Source organism: Haplochromis burtoni, unplaced genomic scaffold, assembly GCF_018398535.1.
Source record: "Haplochromis burtoni strain Fernald_Lab_line unplaced genomic scaffold, NCSU_Asbu1 Contig_4, whole genome shotgun sequence".
Classification (NCBI taxonomy): Eukaryota; Metazoa; Chordata; class Actinopteri; order Cichliformes; family Cichlidae; genus Haplochromis; species Haplochromis burtoni.
Window position 1 is genome coordinate 5,188,233 of NW_024582365.1, and position 20,863 is coordinate 5,209,095.

At 39.2% G+C, this 20,863-nt stretch overlaps 2 protein-coding genes across 7 annotated transcripts; one reads left to right on the forward strand and one right to left on the reverse strand.

The window, feature by feature from the left end:
* Window positions 1-900: 900 nt before the first annotated feature.
* On the reverse strand, window positions 901-8,875 carry LOC102312549 (zinc finger CCHC domain-containing protein 7). 3 transcript variants are annotated; one of them, XM_005913413.2, is made up of 8 exons: window positions 8,494-8,875; window positions 6,527-6,588; window positions 5,653-5,763; window positions 5,371-5,541; window positions 5,107-5,142; window positions 4,567-4,671; window positions 4,129-4,246; window positions 901-1,557 (listed from the first exon to the last, which is right to left on the reverse strand). In XM_005913413.2, exons 1-8 carry the CDS (start codon window positions 8,867-8,869, stop codon window positions 1,082-1,084), a joined length of 1,455 nt encoding a protein of 484 aa, XP_005913475.1. In that variant the 5' UTR covers window positions 8,870-8,875; the 3' UTR covers window positions 901-1,081. The 3 variants fall into 3 exon arrangements, 2 of the variants coding, with proteins under 2 accessions (XP_005913475.1, XP_005913474.1); XM_005913412.2 differs by having other exon boundaries at window positions 6,515-6,588; XR_006054498.1 differs by lacking the exon at window positions 901-1,557 and adding an exon at window positions 4,756-4,873 and having other exon boundaries at window positions 4,225-4,246; window positions 6,515-6,588.
* A 382-nt stretch (window positions 8,876-9,257) lies between these two features.
* LOC102311716 (paired box protein Pax-5) lies at window positions 9,258-17,310 on the forward strand. Of its 4 annotated transcripts, XM_014334853.2 has the most exons (8): window positions 9,281-9,358; window positions 12,684-12,830; window positions 13,001-13,166; window positions 14,331-14,528; window positions 14,615-14,655; window positions 14,726-14,833; window positions 16,682-16,825; window positions 16,915-17,310. In XM_014334853.2, exons 2-8 carry the CDS (start codon window positions 12,788-12,790, stop codon window positions 16,935-16,937), a joined length of 723 nt encoding a protein of 240 aa, XP_014190339.1. In that variant the 5' UTR covers window positions 9,281-9,358; window positions 12,684-12,787; the 3' UTR covers window positions 16,938-17,310. The 4 variants fall into 4 exon arrangements, with proteins under 4 accessions (XP_005913473.1, XP_014190339.1, XP_005913472.1 ...); XM_005913410.3 differs by lacking the exon at window positions 9,281-9,358 and having other exon boundaries at window positions 10,672-12,830; window positions 16,685-16,825; window positions 16,915-17,309; XM_005913411.3 differs by lacking the exons at window positions 12,684-12,830; window positions 13,001-13,166 and having other exon boundaries at window positions 9,258-9,358.
* Window positions 17,311-20,863: the final 3,553 nt, after the last annotated feature.

Sequence of the window (20,863 nt, forward strand, 5' to 3'; positions counted from 1 at the left end):
TAAAAAAAGGAACAAATGATGTGCCTTTGTGACAGTCTGGTAGTAAGAAAAATATGTTACAATTCCATTTTAAATTGGTTTCTTGCTAGGGCCTCTGTTATTTGTAGATACAACACCGGTTCAGCCCTAGATTTAGGTGCCTTTTTGTGCTTAAATGATTCGATGTAAAAAACAATATTCCAATGTTCAAAGAAAAACTTTGAAAGACTTTTGCTCAAGGCTACTTTAAAACAATTACAGAAAAGTCTGGCACTTTAGAAGGAAAACAAAACGAAATGAGTGATTCAAGACTTCCACAGTTTCTCCTTTACAGTATACATGTCTGTGTAGGTTCTCAATCATCCAGGTCCTGGTAATCTAAGGAGATACACTCAGTTGTACATCTGCATCTAAAGGATAAAGGTCACTCTTTCAAGGACGTCAATGATCACATTTTGGACAGAGAAGACAGATAATTTGAAAGAGGAGTGAAAGAAGCCATCTATGTCCACTGTGAAGGACCATAAACAGAAGGGGTGGCTTACAACACCAACTGTCTGCCACCTAAGATCCAGTTTTGAGATCCCTAACCCCTAAGGGAGAACTCCCACTAGGGCTTAAATACCTGGGATTCTCCACCATTTGGTCTTAGAAGTGAAAAAGCTTCTCAGATGAGAGGTGAAATGTCCAGTTGCTTTGGTTTCCAAGCTCCTTAGACTACAGTATTCATGCTTTTCTTTACAATATGCCACTTAAACATCTAGGCAGATTTCAAAATAATACAAAAAAATTAAATATTACTAGGAAGGCAACTACGGTACATTCACAAAATATTACATCTGAATAAAAATCTAATTTAATATAATCTAATAAAAACAAAACATGTTCAAAACTGTGTAGGTGTAAAACACTTAAGTATTAAACTACAAAACTAAATATTAAGTACCAAAGTACATTCCTGTATAATTTTCAGTTTTCTGTACTGTCATTAAATGTTGATAAATAACACATCAAAAGATCACAGACACAAAATGACTTATTTGCAAACTTGTTACATTTATTAGCACCTAAAAAAATAAATGCATTAAAAAAAGATCAGCTATCATTTTTTTCTGTGGCGTACTCTTTGTTTTGGGGAAAGAAGATTTACACTCCTGATATCTATGTCAGCATGGGGATACAAATACCCACGTTTTACCCCTCCTCTTTTCTTCCACCTTTCTGCCTCTCTGCTCTTCTTGCTCTTTTTGCCACCCGTCTCATCCCTCCTTTTCTTCTGTGGAGGTGCAGTGGACTGTTTTTGCCTGTCATCGGGCCGACTAAAGGGGACTCTGGGATAGACTTCGTCATCAGAGCTACAGCAGGACTTTATCAGTAGTCCTCCTTCCCGCCTGGCCTGAGCTTCCCTCCTCAGACGCTTCACCTCTCGTCTCTCCTTGCGCCTCTCTTGCCACGTCTTCCTCGTGCCAGCTCGGGTGTGCAGCTCCTTCTTTGTCCTTGTCCACCCCTGGACTGATTGATTCTCCTCACCGCTCGCCCCTGTTTTTTCAGACAGGTCTGAGAAAACATGTGCAGGCTCTGAAAACACAGAAACACAAAAGACGTCCTTGACAAGTCTGATCCTGTTTTAACTGAATAACAGGTGATTAAAAGCAGCTGTTGAACTAATAAATCTTTTTGTTTATTTCCTGATCAAACGCGGTGTGAAAAGAACGCTTTATCAACCAACTGTGCAGTTCTTCTTAACTCTACAGAGATAATGTTTTTCAGTTCATTGTATTAGTTTTATGTTTTAATTCACTTAATTCACAGTGCTGGTTTCAGTCATTAAAAGGCAGCACTGATAAACCTACCAATCCCACCCAAGCAGTAATTGGTGCATTTAAATAGTGAAGGGGCATACTTTGTTGCAGAGCTGTTAGAGATCAAGAAAATGTGTCCAATAACTAACATTTCAGACCCAGAGTTACACTAATCCAAAGAAAGCACCTTCACAGAATTCACATGTCAATCTATTCTCACCAAAATGAAGCACGCTGGTGCATTTTGAAAGTGTTCCCTCACCATTCAAAAGAGCCAGCAAAAAGCATAGATGCCCAATAACATCATTTTTCTTTTGATAAATCGTTTCATATGAAATGTGTTTCTGGGCAGGATGTGATCTGTTTGCATTTTGTATCCCACTTCTGATTAAATACCCAAAGCCTTGTATCATTATCATGATTCTGCAATGCTTCTTGGGCAAGGTGAATAACAGTCTGGATAGAATCACAAAAAAACTAAGTATGATTAAAGCAATCCCAAAGCAGAAAAATGGCTGGCATTTCCAATTCAAAACCAACAAACATTTAGGTCCACACATCTCTAGACAATGACATTTTTTAAATCATTTTTCCTCTGTACACCATCACTATGGATTTAAATCAAACAACTGAGGTATGACTGAAGTGCAGACTTTCAGCTTTAATTCAAGGGGTTTAATTAAAATATTGTCTGAACTGTTTAGGAATTACAGCTATTTTTATACATAGCCCTCCATTTTCAGAGGTATTTTCAGAATTAATTGGACAACTTACCTATAAATGCTTTGTGCTACCATGATACATCGAATATTCCTGTAAAGCTCACCTTTTCTTCTTCAAATCCGTTTTAATTTAGTCTCAAGCACAAATGGGAACACAGTCATTTAAAAAGTGCCTGTAAATAGGGCCGCTACCAGGTCAAAGGTAAATAAAACAGGTTAATCAGATAAACCATCTCCAGCTGACATCATTTGTATCTCGTGGTGATTCACTAGAAATCTCAAGGAGGAGGAGGCTATCGTTAGACTGAAAAATCAAAATAAACCTATCAGAGAGATTGCAAGCACTTAAGAAGTGACCAAAATCTTTAAAGAATCTGGTCCATTCCTAAAAAGGATGAATGCACTGGCCAGCAAAATGCATGATGACAGAATTATTTCCATGGTTAAGAAAAACTCCTTCACAACATCTGACAATGTGAACAACACTCAAAGAGGTAGGCGTATCATTATTAAAGTCTACAATCAAGAGACACCTTTATTAATGGAAATGCATAGGGCTCACAACAATGCGCAAACCACTGGTTACACTCAAGAACAGTAAGATCAGATTAGACCTTGTCAGAAAACATCTAAAACAGCCTGCACAGCTCTGAAACAAAATCTTTGGACCAACAAAACCATGATGAACTTGAACCAGAGTGATGGGAAGACAAAAGTATGGGGAAGGAGCAAAACAGCTCATGATCCAAAGCATATCACATCACACAACACATATCTTCCTAACATGGTGGAGGCAATGTGACAGCATGTGTACATATGACTGCCAGTGGAACCAGATCACTGATGTTTATTGATGAGCTGACTGCTAATAGAAGCAGCGGGATGAATTCCTAAATGTAAAGGACTCAACTCTCTGCTCAGATTCAAACAAATGCTGCATAACTGATTAGACAGTGCTTCACAGTACAAATGGATAATGACCCAAATTGTAACAAAAAAAAACCCCAAAAAACAAACAAAAGTCTTTCTGAAGGCAAAGAAATGGGATATTCTTCAATGGCCAAGTCAGTCAACTGATCTAAGCCCGACAGAGCATGCTTTTCAGTTACTGAAGCCAAAATAAAGGCGCAGCCTAAACTGACAGCAGCTGCAGTAAAGGTGTTGCAGAGCATCTCATGGGAGGAAAATCAGCATTTGGTGATATCGGTGGGTAGTAGACTTCAGCAAGTCATTGAATGCAAAGGATTTCACTATATTTAAAATATTTAAAGTTAGTGCATCCAATGACTTTTGATCCCTGGAAAATTGGGCGCTATGTATACAAATGCATGTAATTCCTAAGCAGTTATAAAACCAAAGTCTGCACTTCAACACATAATGATCTGATTGTTCGATTAAAAGTCAACTTGGGGGATGTACAGAAAACTTATGGACTTGACTGTATATATATAAATGAACAACCCATTTCAGGAGATAATTTTGGTTATAATTCACGCTCAGTGTTCAGTTTACATCTGCTGTTTTCGAACTAACAGGCAGCTCCAATAAACTCACATGTACAGCCCAAACAAAGATACACCGATTGTAAAATAATAATGTAAAAACTCTGATATCAGCTTCATCACCTTTAACTCTTTCCTCTCGCCTGGTCCGAAGTTGGAGAATGTCTTCCCTGGTGTCATATTGGTAAACATAAGGCAATGATGGAAAAGTGCCCGTAACCATCCTCCTTTTAGTGCACTCCTGATACAGAAGACAGACAGTGATACAGATGAGACAAAAGAAGAAAAAATGAGTTGAAGGATGGATACAGGACAGTGGGAAATGGATGCAACTGAGACTTAAATAGAGAGAATTTAACTAAGTTTGATTCAACACAAAAAAAGAACAGGGGGAGAAAAGAATTTGGTGTAGCGAGGTGAAGCAAAAAAAAACTAAACAAAAAAAGAGTAGCAAGTTTAGGGAAAAGACAAGTGAGAGACCAAACAGATTAGGCAATAGACATAAAGGCAGACAAAGATCTAGTAAAAGTAAGATGAGGATTAAATGTATTTATCACTTACATAACCGTAATGTCCTCTTTTAGAGCAGTTGTAACAATGAATGCGGCACTTCCTGTGATGGAGGCTGTGGCTTGCCTGTGGCCTGAGGGGAACCGCTACCCTAATCTGGAAGAAAAAGGTCAAATGAAGGACATTTCTACAGCGATAACAGACTTTCACTGATCTCTTGGCTATTTTAGCAGTACACACCTATCAACAGGCTCCTGATAATGGGTGTATTCTGGTCTGATCCCCAGCACGTGGGATCTTCATTGCATTTGATTCCCCTGATCTCTTTCCCCCATTTTCCATCTATTTTGTCCTGTGACTATCAATGAAAAAGCAGCGAATACAGCTTTCAAAATTGCCTAATTAAACCGGTCCCCTGCCACCTAGTACCTAGATCAATTCTATTGCTTACTTTAGAGAAAAATCATTAAGAACTCCAATTAGGTTTACACATTGAGCCAGAAAGGCTTGTTATTATGCATTTTGCTGAGTAAAGAAGATTAGATTAAAAAAAAAAAAAAAAAGAGCAGATAAAGAGCAGTCAAAACTCACTGTCAAGTGGTATTGTCTCCATGTATCGGGGCAAGCCTGAGGAAAATCCAGAAAACAGAGAAGAAATGTTTTCTTTAAGCAACAACGAGGAAGACAAAGAACTGTTTGCAAGAAATAAAACAACACTTCATAAATTGAGCCCACACAATCATGAGGTTACAGAATCTGTCAACAAACAACTGTCAAATGTTTTCAACGCTTTCTTCAGCACAATAACACACTCTGCAACACCAACACTCAAAGGGGCCAGACCTGCGAACTCACATCAGAAAGGTGCCCTGTCATCCCGCAGCGCAGGCAGTGCTGGTTCCATACTGGAGGCAGATCACATGGCTTGAGCCCGTGTGAAGGCAGTCCACATCTACCACAGGGGCGACTTGGACATTTCCTTTGGATGTGACCTTGGATCCCACAAAGGACACATATAGGATATTTCTGTCAACACAAAGACAAAAAAAACAACAAAAAAAAGATTTTTAAAATGGTCCTGTTGAGGAACCTCTGCAGGTGTCCATGGAAACAGCACTGATGAGTGAGTTCATTTACCTTGCGGAAGGAGCAGCTTTTGGCAAGGTGTCCTGTCCTGTTGCATGCACGACAGAACAGGGAACAACCAGGCGAGAAATAACGGCTGGTCAGAGACTGATCCGCGCCACTCTAGATAAGATGATCCAGGAATAATCCAAGACAACACAGAGATTTTTAAAATTAGGTTAAACCATAATTTTGTCTCCACACTGCAAAATCAAAGGTACAGAAGCAATTTGTTGAAGTTATTTGACAGAAAAAAGAATGCTGTACTCATGAATATACATTGATTAGAGTGTAATTACATCTTCAAACACACCAATGCCTTCCAAAACCCTTAAATCTCTTTTTCATTATGTCTTTCTTCTCCATCACTGCTCTCCCTCTGGTCCACCTGATCCTCTTCCTCCTCACCTCAAACCTCCTTTCCTGACTTGAAATCGGAGCTCTAACACACAAAAGCATGCACAAAATGCTTATTTATTCCCAATGTTGTCGCAATTGCTCCAGTCCAACAATTTTAGATCAATGTCAAAGAATGTTTCACTAACACTGGTTAATTGCAGCTAACAGAGGTTAACAAGGGCTAATAGCAGCTAAATGAAGCTAATAGCAGCACTTACATAGAGAAAAGTTCAGCATCTTCAAAAGCTCACCTCAGTGTTGCTGTCATTGGGCAGACGTGAGCTTCACTGACTCGTTGATTCATATTGGACTTATTTCACAACATTTTACAGACTCCCCCAGATTAAATTAAAGTGGACACCCGGCATATTGACAGCTGAGGTAAACTGTGGACTGACAGGCTACACTCACTGCAGATGAGCTGCAGTGAGTCGTCCTATAGTATTCATGAAAGCTGATAAAAATCAAAAGTTACCTCAAAAGTTACCTTGTCTTTCACAGATACAGCCCAGCTTTCTTTTACTGATTTTCGCATGTTGCCCTTCAAATCTGTGTTGGAGAGAAAGACCAGGGGGAACATTAATAAATACAACTAAATATTGTGTGCAATAAAATATCCAAATTTAAGCTGATCTCAGCATAGTTACTGAACAGAAACATAAGCACCTAAAAAAAAGGGAATAAAAAGAAAAATAGGGTTTTTCAAAGCTTGATAATCTTTTCTAAGCATTCAGTCTCGATAAAGCAGGAGCTCTAAAAAATAATGAAGGGCACCTGACCTTTCTGGACTAACTATCACTTATGTGTAAAGAAAACCTAAAACTTTACTGCTCCAGTGGAGCCCCGAGCTGGTGGGTCAAATCAAAGTGGTTGTTCTGTGCAGCTCCCTGGTGTGAATATGATAATCTTCATCCAAAGCACCAAGCTAAGCAAACTGTCTCTGTATACACTTTTTAAATAAATTGCACTCCCACACATTTACAAAAATAACTGTGCACTTACCGGGTCCATTTACTCTTTTTGGTTGAAATGCATTTACAGAGATGTGTTTTTAGTCACCTTTATTTTTCTTCATTTTTATCTCTATGCTGGAAGCTGGTACATCCACAAAAGAATAACTAAACTGTATCACCACAGCCCAGTACAGAAAACAGTACAGCTCATGGAAACATCAACAGTAGCATAATAAGTAAGCAATAAGTACGTAGCATCTGTTTGTTGTTTGCACTAGCTGCATTTCAAAGCTGTTTTCTCTCTAATTAAATAATTATTAAAGTACATGTATTAAAGTCTTTCTTTTGATCGCCCGCATCCAGTTTTTTTGTGAACCAATCCCCATACCAGTGAGCACAAGCATGTGGTGACAGTTCGTGATTTCTTGGGCTCCCATTTTTGTTATCACCCCTTATTTTAATTTAAGTATTGATTACGCATGTAATTAATTGTGCATGGTTCAAAGACCTATTCATGCCACCAAATTTAGGTGTTTGATGACTTTTGCAGATCAAAATGGCTAAATGTTTCCCTGGGGTGGATTACTTTTCTTTGACCCTCATGTATTATATTCACTAGAATTTGTTGTTTTCCAGTTACAGTACCCTTGGATGTGATTTGGTGTACATTTCTCCAACTGTTAAAACACAGGCACAAAAAAACTTCAGATATTTTGCCAGGAATTGCTGAAACAAATTACCTTTCAACATAAAAAAAAATTAATCTAAGCAAATCTCAAAATGAAAAATTGCTTTGTTAAACTAAACAAGGAGCATTTTAGAACAACAAGTTAGTATATAATTTTTACTGGATGTTTTTAGTTAATGCAATAATGTTTTTATATTTCTTGTAGTTTGCTTTATTTTGTTTGTTTGTTTTTTTGCTTGTGCTAGCATCGTTTCTGTCAGGTAACACTTCCAAAAGGTCCACTATGAGAATAAGTATGATTAATTTTAATGCTTCTATTCATTTACTTATTGCACGCATAGTATCGTGGGATTGTTTTGGTCTGTGGTATGTATTAGAATCAAATTAAACTGATCAATCAAATTAATACTGCACGGCCTCAGTAATCTTTTGGAATTACATTTAAATGTACATCAATTTTCAATTTTCCACATATATATATATATATATATCAATAATATACATTAACCAGACAAAACTTCAAAGGTGAAGCCATACAGTAATATGTAATCTACATATAGTCACTGTGAATAACATCCATCCATCTGGATTAGCTGAGCTTTAACGCACATTACAAATAGGTAGTGGAATAATCGCATTTACTTTTATTTGTTTTGTTATTGCAGATTTTGGTTGGATATCACTCCTGTATTGCACTTACTTCTGACTTTTTGCTTTCATATTTAAACTCTGCGAAATCTTCCTCTCGCGCTTGCATATAAAATGGCAGGAAACTATATTCTTAACCCAAAAGCTGACCAAGTCAAGTTTCACCTTCATCATCTAATTCCTCCCCGGAGCTGTTCCTGTAGCTCAGATTGAGCTGGATGTTTGAGTCCTCCACCTGTTCCTCCCCTTCCAGGATCATCCAGTCCTCTATGGGCTGATCCTCATCTTTATCGTCCTGTAGGTCATCACTAGAAGACACTTCCAGCTCAGCGTCCAGCAGAGCCCTTTTTCCTCCAGAGGAGAATGGAAAGACCAGGAGGAGCGGAGGGGAGCTTTCTCTGCTCTGCCGTGCAGCTTGTTTGCAGCTCATCGAATGTCTCATACACCCTCCTTCGTCTTCTGAACTGCTGGACCCCCGAATAAAGAAGTCTTCGGAGCCCTCCTGCCCATCATCAGCTTCATTTTCCTCAGTGTGCTCCATAATCAGACCTGACACAACCTGTAGCTGAACAGCGCCACTCACAGGCGACTGTCTTCACTGCTAGCAAACAGCGATAACTGATGGGTCTTTTACACGTTTTTATTAACGTCTTTTATCCGACCGAACTAAAACCGTTTTGGTTTAAACCGGGATAGTTACCGCGCGGGTGTGCAAACATTAAAAAAACGTATTTTGTCGCGAGCTAAGTAGCACCGCAGTGCACGAGGCAGTTAGCTAAAGTAGCAGCTAAACATTACCAAGTCAAATAACTTCAGTAAACATGATATCCGGCTACCTACACCTTTAACTCCCAATACTTCGCTTTCAGGTTCATGGCGTAAAATTATTGTTCCTTCAATACAGCGCAGAAAAAGCTTGTTTTTCTCCCATGCTTGTTTACTTGTGTGGAGCGGTTTACCCGGCGTTTCCGGAAAATGTTGGACAACCAAAACAGAACCCAGCGTCCAAAGTCTGTCTAGGAGTTTCCAGGTATAGTCAGTGATAAAAGAGGAAGAGGTCCACGTTTGTATGAAAAACTACTTTCTGATAACTAGGGCTGCTCAATTAATCGAATTTTAATCACGATTACGATCTGGGCTTTCAACGATCATTAAAAATGACTGAGCCGATTATTAGCCCCTCCCTCATTTATCCGCGACACCTTAAAGGCCGGTCCGTGAAAATATTGTCGGGCATAAACCGGTCCGTGGCGCAAAAAAGGTTGGAGACCGCTGATTAAGAGGACCCGAGGGAAGCTCGGAAAGCTAAGCAGAAGTTATTTGGAGAGGAGAGTGACTGCCGTTGGTTGAAAAGAGAGGTAAAAAAAACTTCAGTGGTGTTGCACACTATTTTATATTATTTTTTAAAGTCATTGTTAACCCTTTAAATCCGGTCAGAGCAGCACGCTCCGCTTTGTGTAACTATTTTTAAATCCCTGTAGAACCTGAACCACGTAAGCTAGCGCAATAATTTGTTTTGCATATGAAACCGGAGGAGTTGTACTTACATCTGATGCCATCAGCTTGTCCTCGGTCACGGTTTCCTTCCACATATAGCTTTGCAAAAATTGCATAAAAAGCGCTTGCAGGAACAAAAACATAATATTCCAGAAACACGCTTTGCCGATCCGATCAGCTGTTCGTAACACTTCCCACAGTGAAACAGACGTCAGCGCGAACTGTCGCATGTCCGCCATTTCCTGGCCGAAACCGGAAGTGACGTCATTTTCGCGGAAATGTAGTTTTTTACTTGTAGGCCTTAAAAACCTCTACTGGTCATGTTTGACTTTTCTGAATAGTTTCTGGGATGCTTGCACTGCTGGAAATAGTTTATTTTGATGCACATGCTGTTTTCTTTGCAAATTTGCATCATAGGATTGTTTTTTTTGTTTTTCCTGCAGTATATAAAAATTGGTGTATCTCCAAAATAAAACTATGAAGACACTCAAAATAAATTTCCTGTTGTTGTAAACTATTTTTTGCAACTTTTTTGTATTTAAAGTTTTGAGGGATAAACCTCTTAAATTTCTCCAAGTAGAAATATATGTAAAAAAAAACAAAAACGATTTTCAATTTTTTTGTAGTTTATTGCACTTTTTTGCAATTAATGTAGTTACTATGGACTTAATGCATACATATTATTAAAATATGGGCTATAACAGTTATAGCAACTTGAAATGCTCCCACAAATGGCACTACAACATGTAAAAAAATAATATAAGCTCTGTCGGACTTGGTTCTATAGTAGGTCTTAAAGGGTTAAATAAATATCGTCAAATAATCGAGATCTCAATTTCAGTGAAAATAATCGTGATTATCATTTTTGCCATAATCGAGCAGCCCTACTGATAACCGTTGTTGGGTTTAATTGTTAGCGATTGAAGTTAGACCGTTTTATAATATGGACTTCAGTCTGCAGCGTAGCTACAGCTGTAGGATTAATTTTGTGAACTAAAAATAGATTATTTAACTAAGAAATGTAATCACATTAATACATTTTGAACTGAAATAGGACTATCAGCCTACATTCAGTCAAGCGTAATCCTAATTAGAGGTTAACTATAAAGGTCTAGTGTTATATTACAATCAATGTAATAAATAAATAACTAAAAAAAAGAAGTGCACCCTTTGTCAATTTTAAGGCTTTAAATATCAAGACATAATAAAAGACTCAAGAAGTTTATTGTCATTTTGTATGATGTTACCCAGCCTGAAACGAAATACGGTTTCTCACCAGCCTCCACAGTGCAATAAGCAATACAGTTTAAACAGAATAAACAGATTAAAAATAATAAGTTTAAAAAGAGCAGTTAAAAGGCAGTAATGAATTGCAACAATAGTTATGGATAATAATAGCATAAAATCAAAGTTCTAAAACAAACTCAAGTGACATTCGTTCGGATGGATAGCAGCAGTCCATTCACTGAAGGGGATGGTTAAATTAGGTAGTGTGAGTATCTGAGGAGTGTATTGTATGTGTGTACGTGTGTGTTTGTGTGCGTGCGTGTGTAGACAGGGACAACACAGTCCGCTTGTGGATCTTACAGTGTAGCTGTGTGAATGGCTGTGTGGGTGGGGAGGGGGCACAGTCCATTTATCAGAAGGCTTATCAGGTCTTAAGATAAAATATAAATACAATGAGATGAGTAACACGTGACTTATTACACTGTCATTATTTATTTTTTATTAAAAAAAAAAACTAAACCAAGAATTTTGTGGAAAAACTAATAACGCCACATGATTCAGAAGTCTCTCACATGATTGTGGAGGAATTTTGACTCACCGTTTGCAGTATTTACAATATTCCTTCAGTTCATTTGAGGGTTGCACATTTTCAGCTGTGCACAGCTCTTAAGGTCCCACCAGAGGATTTCAATCAGGTTTATGTCTGGACTTTAGCTGTGCCATTGCAACGCCTTAATTCAGAGGAGGGGGTCTCTGTCATCCTGTCATGCTCTACAAATTTTGTTAGTCTTGCAATTATCTTACATCACTGCACATAGCAGAGAACAATAAACAATCAAAATTTAACCTAAATGTTGCGCTGAAAAAGTATACCAGCTGCAGCTCCCCTGCTTCCCACAGCCTTGCCTTGATGCTTTTCTTCAGAAAGTGCCAAACATCTCCACTGTGGTTTTTATCTGTCCAAAGGACATTAAACCAGCAAACCAGAACTTCTGCTTTTATAGAGGTTTCTCACTTGCTGATTATCAGTTTGCATCTGGCTGCTTCTTACCATCTTAATTCTGATGTAAGTAGTTGGAGTGCACACGATAATCTATTATAAAAATACTAAATTTGTGATGTTCTTACACATAAAAATTATTTGATGTGCACACCAAAAATAAGTTGTATGCACCTGATGATTTACTATAATATTTTTGTAATAGACAGATGTCAGCTACACAGCTTGCTTATTGCTCTTGCTTTAAACGTTAAAACTGATTTATCATAAGCACAAATCATCTGCTGCTCAGGCTGTGCATTGTGTGGATTAGCACATCTTTCATATGCAGCAAATGGTGTCTGTACGTGAAAGAAGCCAGGTGTAGTGTTTGTAAATATTAAATATCTCACAATATTTCTATGACAAATAACTTTAAAAGCACATGGACTGTGGGGACTTAAGGGGCTCCGCCTTGGGGACTCTGATTCACCACTTCTGTATTCCTAAAGTCCTGGTACAGCCCTGCTCACACGAGCTGCTGCACGTGCGTGTGCGTTCAAAGCGCTCCAGCAGCTTTCCAGCGCGCAGGTGCTGAAAGTATCAGAGAGGAGCCTCTGACCTGCCACCGCGCACAACTTTAGTTTTTCAGTTTCCAGGTTGGTTTAAAATGTTGCAACCTCCACAATAACCGCACCCAGAAGCAGAAGTCCAACAGATCTCCAAGCATTTTCCACACTTAGACAAAAGTCTGTGATGGAAGTGCATTTTGGACAGGCTCCGCTCACCGTTATGCACAGTAAGTAGCCTAATGATGTTTCCTAGTGAGGGACTTTACCAGCACCGTAGCCCAGACTAAGTTATAGTGTTACCTCTTTAACTTTAAGTAGTACGCGGCAGTCGCATAAATGGGTGGTCCAAAGTATAGCACAATTTAACTGATGTTTCTTCATCCGCTCCGGTGCTCAGGGCACGGTGGAGTCAATCAGCTTGGCGGTGTCTTCATTAACGGCCGCCCGTTACCTCACGTGGTGAGACAGCACATCGTGGAGCTCGCGCAACAGGGCGTGCGTCCCTGTGAGATCTCCCGCCGCCTGCGCGTCAGTCACGGCTGCGTCAGCAAAATACTGGCCAGGTAAACGGAGTCTGTAATGTACGAAGGAGCATCAGGGCCACGTGATTGTTAATCAATGTCAGATTGAAATATAAAGATTGACGCCTTTTATATAATGCTTTATATAGTGAAATCGTACTTCATAATTAGTTTTATTAACCCTTGTTAATAAAACTAATTATGAAGTACGATTGTGTCTTTTTTTTAGCTCATGAACGCAGTTTGCTGATATGTGATGAGGGCGCTGAAGAGCTGAAAGCTGCATTTGGTCAAAAAGAAAAAACACGAGCTTGGAAGAGTAAGATAAAAACAGCTGGTAATGGAAAGGTGTACGGATACCGATGGTTAGAGGGCATATGTTGTATCACAAGAAGACAGCTGATCAAGTTGTTTCACTAACTCATCTACACAGCCTAGCAGCTGGATTGGATTTATATAGCCCAAAGCGCTTTACAATGCCACTATTCATTCACTCACTGGTGGAGGAAAGCTACGGTCGTAGCCACAGCTGCCCTGGGGTAGACTGACAGAGGCAAGGCTGCCATATCGCGCCATCGGCCCCTCTGGCCAACACCAGTAGGCGGTAGTCTTGCCCAAGGACACAACGACCAGGACAGAGAGCCCGGTGATCGAACCGGCGACCTTCCGGTTACAGATACACTTCCCAACCCCCTGAGCCACGGTCGCCCGTTTGACTTGAAACAACTGTTATTTGACTTGAAACAACTATTTGTTTTATTTAGTAGTGTTAGTAGTGATGTCTGCTTGGCTGTTTTACCACTTTTCCAAAAGCAAAGTGTATCAATTAAATATGAAAACCACATATTTTAAACAATTTTTTTTAGCTTATTTGTAAAACTTGTCATTATCTTTTTAATCTATTGCATGCCCTACTTATATTAATGCAAATATTTTGTGTGAGCACGCTAGTGAGTGTAATTTCTTTGTGATGCTGTGATATTTTGTTGTTGCTTTTTTAAGCTTTAAGCTGGACTGTTAAACTTCTTGGTTTTTCTCACTTCATTACAGCTTGAGGTTTTTATGGAAAATGTAAAAAAAAAATATTACAATAGCTGATTAAAGGTGAAAATCCTTGAAAGGTGACTTTTTGATGTGGTTGTTATACAGCATTGCTTTCAGGTAAAATGTTAGCCCAACTGATAGATATTGACATTGTTTGTTCAGGTACAATGAGACAGGAAGCATCAGACCCGGACTGATCGGGGGCTCTAAGCCCAAAGTGGCCACTCCCCAAGTTGTGCAAAAGATCCTCCAACTGAAACACAACAACCCCACCATGTTCGCCTGGGAGATCCGAGACAGGCTGCTGCTGGAGCAAGTGTGTGACCAGAACAGTGTGCCCAGCATCAGCTCCATCAACAGGTACAGTGTGTGAACTCACGTGTGTCTGACTACACAGATTTTAAAAGTGAAGAAAAACGTTGAGTGGGTTATTTCTGTCCTCACAGAATCATCAGGAAGAAAGTTCAGTCCGAATCTTGTGAAGCTGGTAAGACTGTTTCTTTTACCCTCTAGTGCTCTCACAAATGTTTAATGACACTAAACCTCTGCCTCTGCAGTGTCCTCAGCATCATCAGTTGCCATGGGAACAGCCTGTTCCTCCCCAACCAGCTTTTCCATCAGTGGGATTCTGGGAATCTCAAAATATAGCCGCAAGATACCAGAAGGTAATGTAATCTGTGAGCATGATCTGCAATTGTTCATGTTGAAAGTGTAGGCTCACAAGTATTCTATTAAGTTCTATATTTTCACTTCTACTACCAATTTCTACACTCGATTGCTTTATCTGCTGTTAGCAGCTCTCCATTTTTGTCAGACATTATTAAGGAGCAACTCCTGCCTGCAGCATCACATGTCGTTAGCTTCATAGCATAAGTGCCTAAGTCATTTTTTTGTGTTTTGTGTTTCAGACGGACAGGATGATGCAGCAGTGGTAGGGGAGTAAAGTTAGGCAAAAATCTCAATTTGACCAAAAAATGACTTAGGCACTTATGCTATGAAGCTAACGATGTAAGTCCAGAGAAAGGGAAATGGGTGGCTGCTCAGTGTCAATGGAGCAAAGATTTTGGGAGATGGTGTAGCGATTCAGTTGCTCATAGAGGTTGTGAGACACAAAATCTCAAAGGAACTTGACCAGGGGATGCTCCAGGGATATGAATCTTAATGCTACAGAAAAGATTCTGTTACAATCGTTCAAACAAAAGGTGAAAAAAAGCAACAGAAAGAAAGGAGAATTAATGACAGAAATGAGAGATGCTGCAAGAGGTTGAAATAAACCCCAACACTGAAAAAGGTTGTAGGTGAATATCTGGACCCAGGAAGCTTTAGTTTAAATAGAAGATAATAGAATATAAGGTCAAGTCCAGGATACACCGTAGTTTGTCAACCATCATGGATGGGCAGCTAGTAAACAACCATGAACTGAAAGAGATAGAGCTCCAACTCTTCATACAAGTGCATTTTAATAAAAAAAAAAAACATGAGTTTTGTTTTTGTTAATTTTGAGAAAACTGGAAGATAATCAGATCCTGAGGTCACAGAAGCAGTTAGTGAGGGATTGAGGAGGATGTCTGGCAGACAGTTTGTGGTGATGTGGAGCTGAGAGAAAGTTTAGGCTATGCTTGCATATATTTTTTCTAAGTGCTATTGAGCCCTGGGAAACACATTTGGTGACAGAGATTAGAAGAGAGGAGACTCTTAAACTGTTATTATCGTGTTTCATATTGAGTCATGCAATCTTCTCATCTGATTGTAGTCATGTTGGTGTCACAAATCTAGAAACGTTCATATCTGCTCATGAGCTGGTGCCTCTGGAGCTTGCAGACACTAGCTGGATAACTGGTGAAGAATGTAGAGTTTCTCTTTTTAAACAAATCTGCACATTGTTCAGATGTCTTTGAAAGTCCTATTTTTAATACCTTTCCAACAAGTTTTTTTCTTGATGCACCTTTTTAAAAATACATATATATTTTAAAGTCATACCAAGAAAACATAATTTCTGCAAGAAAAGTCAAATACATTGTTTGAAATTGCATCCTTAAGATAGACAAACTTCACTGGCCATTTCTTTTTCTACTGTAAGAGCTCACACACATGGATGTATTTACAGAGGAGGCTCAGGATTTAGAGCCTATTCTTCTCCGCAGCTTGTGACCACATGGCAGACTGATGTGAAAAACCAGCGGCCTTATGTTAATATTAGTCTGACTAAAACAACCTCCGCGGCAGGAGGTCCACCTCAGCTCCCCAGGCTTCTGTCCTCAAAGCCAGCAGGTTCTCTGCTCCTCGCTGCCTCCTCCTCACCTTGGCCTCTCATTACAGGCCCATACACCCTCACATCTCCATCACTGCGAGCATTAGAAGAGGAGATTGCATGGAAAAATATGCATAGTTACCCCTGGAAACGCAGGCATGCATGTGTTTCATCATTTGTCTAATTAGCACAAGTGAAGATAGAAATGGAGACAGGAAGGGAAATAAAAGAGAACCTGAGCTGGAACTGTTTTGTTTTCCAGCAGGGGACATCTCTTGCAGCGTGTACCAAGACCAGCCGTGTTCATGTTATGACACCTGGGGACAGCCGGACCCCTGCATGATCTCTCTGTCCAGCTTGACCTCTTATACAAGCCTGCCAGCTAATCGTAATCCAGACGTGATGGGTCAGTATTTACTGAATTATGATCACTTATCTCTCATATGAGGTCAGCTTTAATGTGTCTTTCTCTGTCTCATACATCCTCTTGTTTAGGACCTTCGTGTCAGTGCAGCTGAATAAGGAGCCCTGAGAAGAAAAAATATCACCGCTTTAGTGCCACAAACAGGATGACTGCAGAACTCGTTTAACTGTAATTCTATTTATTACTATCACCGAGATAGAAATCTGGATCATAATCGAAAACATGTGGAAATAAAACCAAGATAACAAGCCTCACCTTTCATGTTTTATTCACATTATTTGAAGCAAAGAACAGCCTAATAGAGCTTCATCAGTCCAACATATTATCCCCCATCCCTGTCGCCCCTGTGGCCACTTTCTCCTCTGTCAGTGGTATAGGGTTAGCATCATTAGGGGCCTCATGATGGAGAGCAGAGACTGCTTTCTCTCCTTTGTGTGCATCTCCCTGGCCTCCCCTCCAGGATGAGGGATTAAAGTAGAAGATGGGAGCTGCTGGAAGGAGCAGTGGGGTCAAAAAAAAAGAAACACCGCTAAGAAAGAAATCTGCTCAGCAGTAGACATCAATCTGCATGAAGCATGTAGAGAATATTAACAGGATGACGAATGTGTTTTGGTTTTGGTTTTACTAAGTATATCTAGACACGTGCACAAATCCCTCATGCACCACAAAAAATTTATGAAGCACCATGGCAACATCTGTGTGCAAATAATTCAGCATGTGACCACAATAAACCAAAGCTATCAAATCAGCTTCACCTTTAAACTTAGAAACCACAATTCTGTTTATAAAGCAACAACAATCACCTCAAGGTGCTTTATACTGTAAGATAAAGACCCCACAATAATACAGAAAAACCCCAACAATCAAGTACTTGGTGACAGTGGGAAGGAAAAACTCCCTTTTACCAGAAGGAAACCTCTGGCAGAACAAGCGATGGGACGGGCAGCCATCAGCTGGGCGTAAAATAAATGTTCATGACAGAAAAACTGAATAAACCTTAAGATGGTCAATAAACAAGGCCTGGTTTAGCTTACTGGTGGAGCAGCTGCCCGATTTGTGTTCTTTGCTGTATGTCAAATATCAAATAAAGGAAAAAAAAACCCCAAATAATCCTAAATGAAGGTCAATAAGCAAAAAAGTGGTCCTCTTCCTCAGATTTTATATGCCCTGGACGGGCATATAATAAGTGCTATAGATACAGATTAGACAGAAATACAGTACAAAGTAAAAAATGACAGGAACATGGAATAAATTCCCAGATTTATTGGAATCGTAGGTGAAATATGCCCTCAATCGTTACAACCAGATTTTTAGATGTATCTTGGAACGCAGCTCTTCTTCTCCCTGTACTAGTCACAGGCTAGTTGTCCACCAGTGTCACTGCGTTAAGCTGAATTAGCAAAAATATACCCTCATTTGGACCCGATATGTAGCGCATGTAAATCACCTCCCGGTACTTTAATCCAGATGTTTTAGTCAGACCCTGACCTCAGTGCATTCTGGTGTTCCATATTTAAATCACTCAGGGAGGCTTTAAACACACCAGCTGAGCCCAGTCCTATGATTGCCATATTTAGTGTGAAACCTGGTCTAAAAACATCCATAATACTCTTTCTTTTGATTGCCTGCTAGCCCATCATCTTGTTCTTTAAAACTGGAAAGATTACCTCCACCACCCCTTGCCAGGTGGATGAGGGACACCATGTTCCATTTGAAGTGAGAAAGGGTTAAATACAATACTGTTCAAAAGTCTTCAGTCACCATTCGTTTATTCATATTTTGCTAGGAAAATGGAAAATGGGTGTCTTTGTTCAGTTCTCTGTTGGGATAATCTCATTCTGCTTCACTAATGTTGAAGTCTGGGCTCTGGGGAGGCCAATCCATGACTGATCATGTTCTAGTGTGTGCGTGTGTGTGTTTGTATCCAAGTATAATTCTACTGCACTGACAGTATGTTTGGGATCATTGCAATACTGAAAAAAGAAGCAGCTATCAATCAGCTGCTTTTGAGATGGTATTGTATGGTGGATTTAAATTTGGTGGCACTTTTCTGCATTCATAATTCCATCAGTTGTGATAAAATCCCGTATTTGGCATAGCTCAACCTTTTTTCCCTGTTTCCCTTCTAGCTTCTTGACTTCCACTGAGACCCTTTCTGATGAGGTTTCAATGAACAGCGAGAGAGAACAAATCGTGTATTTTTTGTGACAAACTGCTAATAAAAATAGGTAAAATTGGTTCTTTTCTAAGTCCTTGTGTAGACACAAGACTTTTTCATCCCTTGAGTTTGGTGTCTTTTTTTATACTTGAATGATTGAAAATTCCTCTCAAAATGGAAGGACTGAAAATGAGCTTGCATCAGTAGAGGGCAGCACTTCTGTGAGTAGTTTGTCTTGTAAAGTGACTCTGTACCAAGGATGCATTAACAGAGCTAGTAATGCATCCACACCCACTTCTTATCATAACAGCACAGCTCCGGAAACACTTCAAGCTAAAACTTATTAAGGCAAATCACTCAGAAGAGCATTAACACTTGATGGGATTATGAGACAGTGGAACAAATGCAAAGGCAGACAACTCAAAGAAGGCTCTTATTTTAGGGTTCTGATCACTTTGTTATGATACAATAGCAGCCAGTGTCTTAATCAAGCCGGTTACTATACTGACTGTAATCCAGTGTCACTAATTCCAGATGTGTCTCAAGAGGTTTTACAGTCTGTACAGGTTCTTTAACCCGTTTGGGTCAGGAAAAAGGAAGAACAAACCTTAAGAAGGCTTATAAACATAATAGCTGAAAAGCTAATAATTCTATCTAACATCCTTGACTTTTAATGGTTGAGCTTTGTTAATGAATTTGTCAGTTTTACCTGCTCATCTTGGCTCAGGTCATATATTGGGGTTTTTTTAAATACCTTTTTTTCTTTGCAATTACCAAATTTATTAAAAAGCCCTATTTAAACATTCCTGGCAGTGTGGCTAACAACTCTAAAGCAAAAATGCAGGAAGTGTCATGCAGACAGACACGTGCAAGTAATTCCTCTAAAACACATTTTAGCTGAACAACTGCTCAAAGGTTTTAATGGCCGCCAATGTCACTGCCTGCTATCATACTGGTAAATGTCAGGGTAAAAGGTTAAAATGCTGCTTGGCATCAGTTAAACATTAACCATGTTCACCACAGATTGAATGCACTTGGAAAACAATGATGCTTTTCTTACCTCCCAAAATCCCAGACAATCTGAAGTAAGAGCCTTCTGCTGGTGTTATTAGCTGCACCTGAGAGTGTTACATGTAACCTTTATGTAACGGTTCATAAACTGTAACAAGTACCATAGACACACTTCTACTGAACTCATTAATACAGGCCGTTTAGTGGTAACTGCTACCTTACTACTGCTGAGGATAATACGATGTATTGAAAATGTATAGCTAACACTGTTATTTCTGTTATCTGCTACACAATATCGAACTATTTATTTATCTAGCTAGCATCACTGAATTTTAAGTAGTGATGCAGGTTTCAGCAATTTACTTTTTTTTTTTTTAAGTTTTCAATCTAATTTTGCCCTTGTCCTTTACACCTTAAAATATATTGACAGCATCTTATAGTCAAGTTTAAACCATTCATGTATGTATTCTGTGTATTGTATATTTTCAACTTTGTGATAAATCTGTCTTAGTACATGGCGCCGTGCCAGCTCTCACACGACAAATCCTGCTGAATGTTGTTAAACAAGTGTTGCTTATCTTCTTTAATCGTGTGTTCAATCTAAATATTACGCTGACTTGCAATATTAAGAGCTTGTGCGTGCGTGTGTATGTGTGAATTCCTCAGAATCTGTTTGCAGTCCCATTTACACCTGAATTTAATTCTAGGTAAGAATTTATTATGTTTAAAGTTAAGATAAATCTCCAAGAAATAAGTGAAGTTAACTGAAATAATCTTTGATCTGATGTGAACGTGTGTGTGTGTGTGTGTGTGTGTGTGTGTGTGTGTGTGTGTGTGTGTGTGTGTGTGTG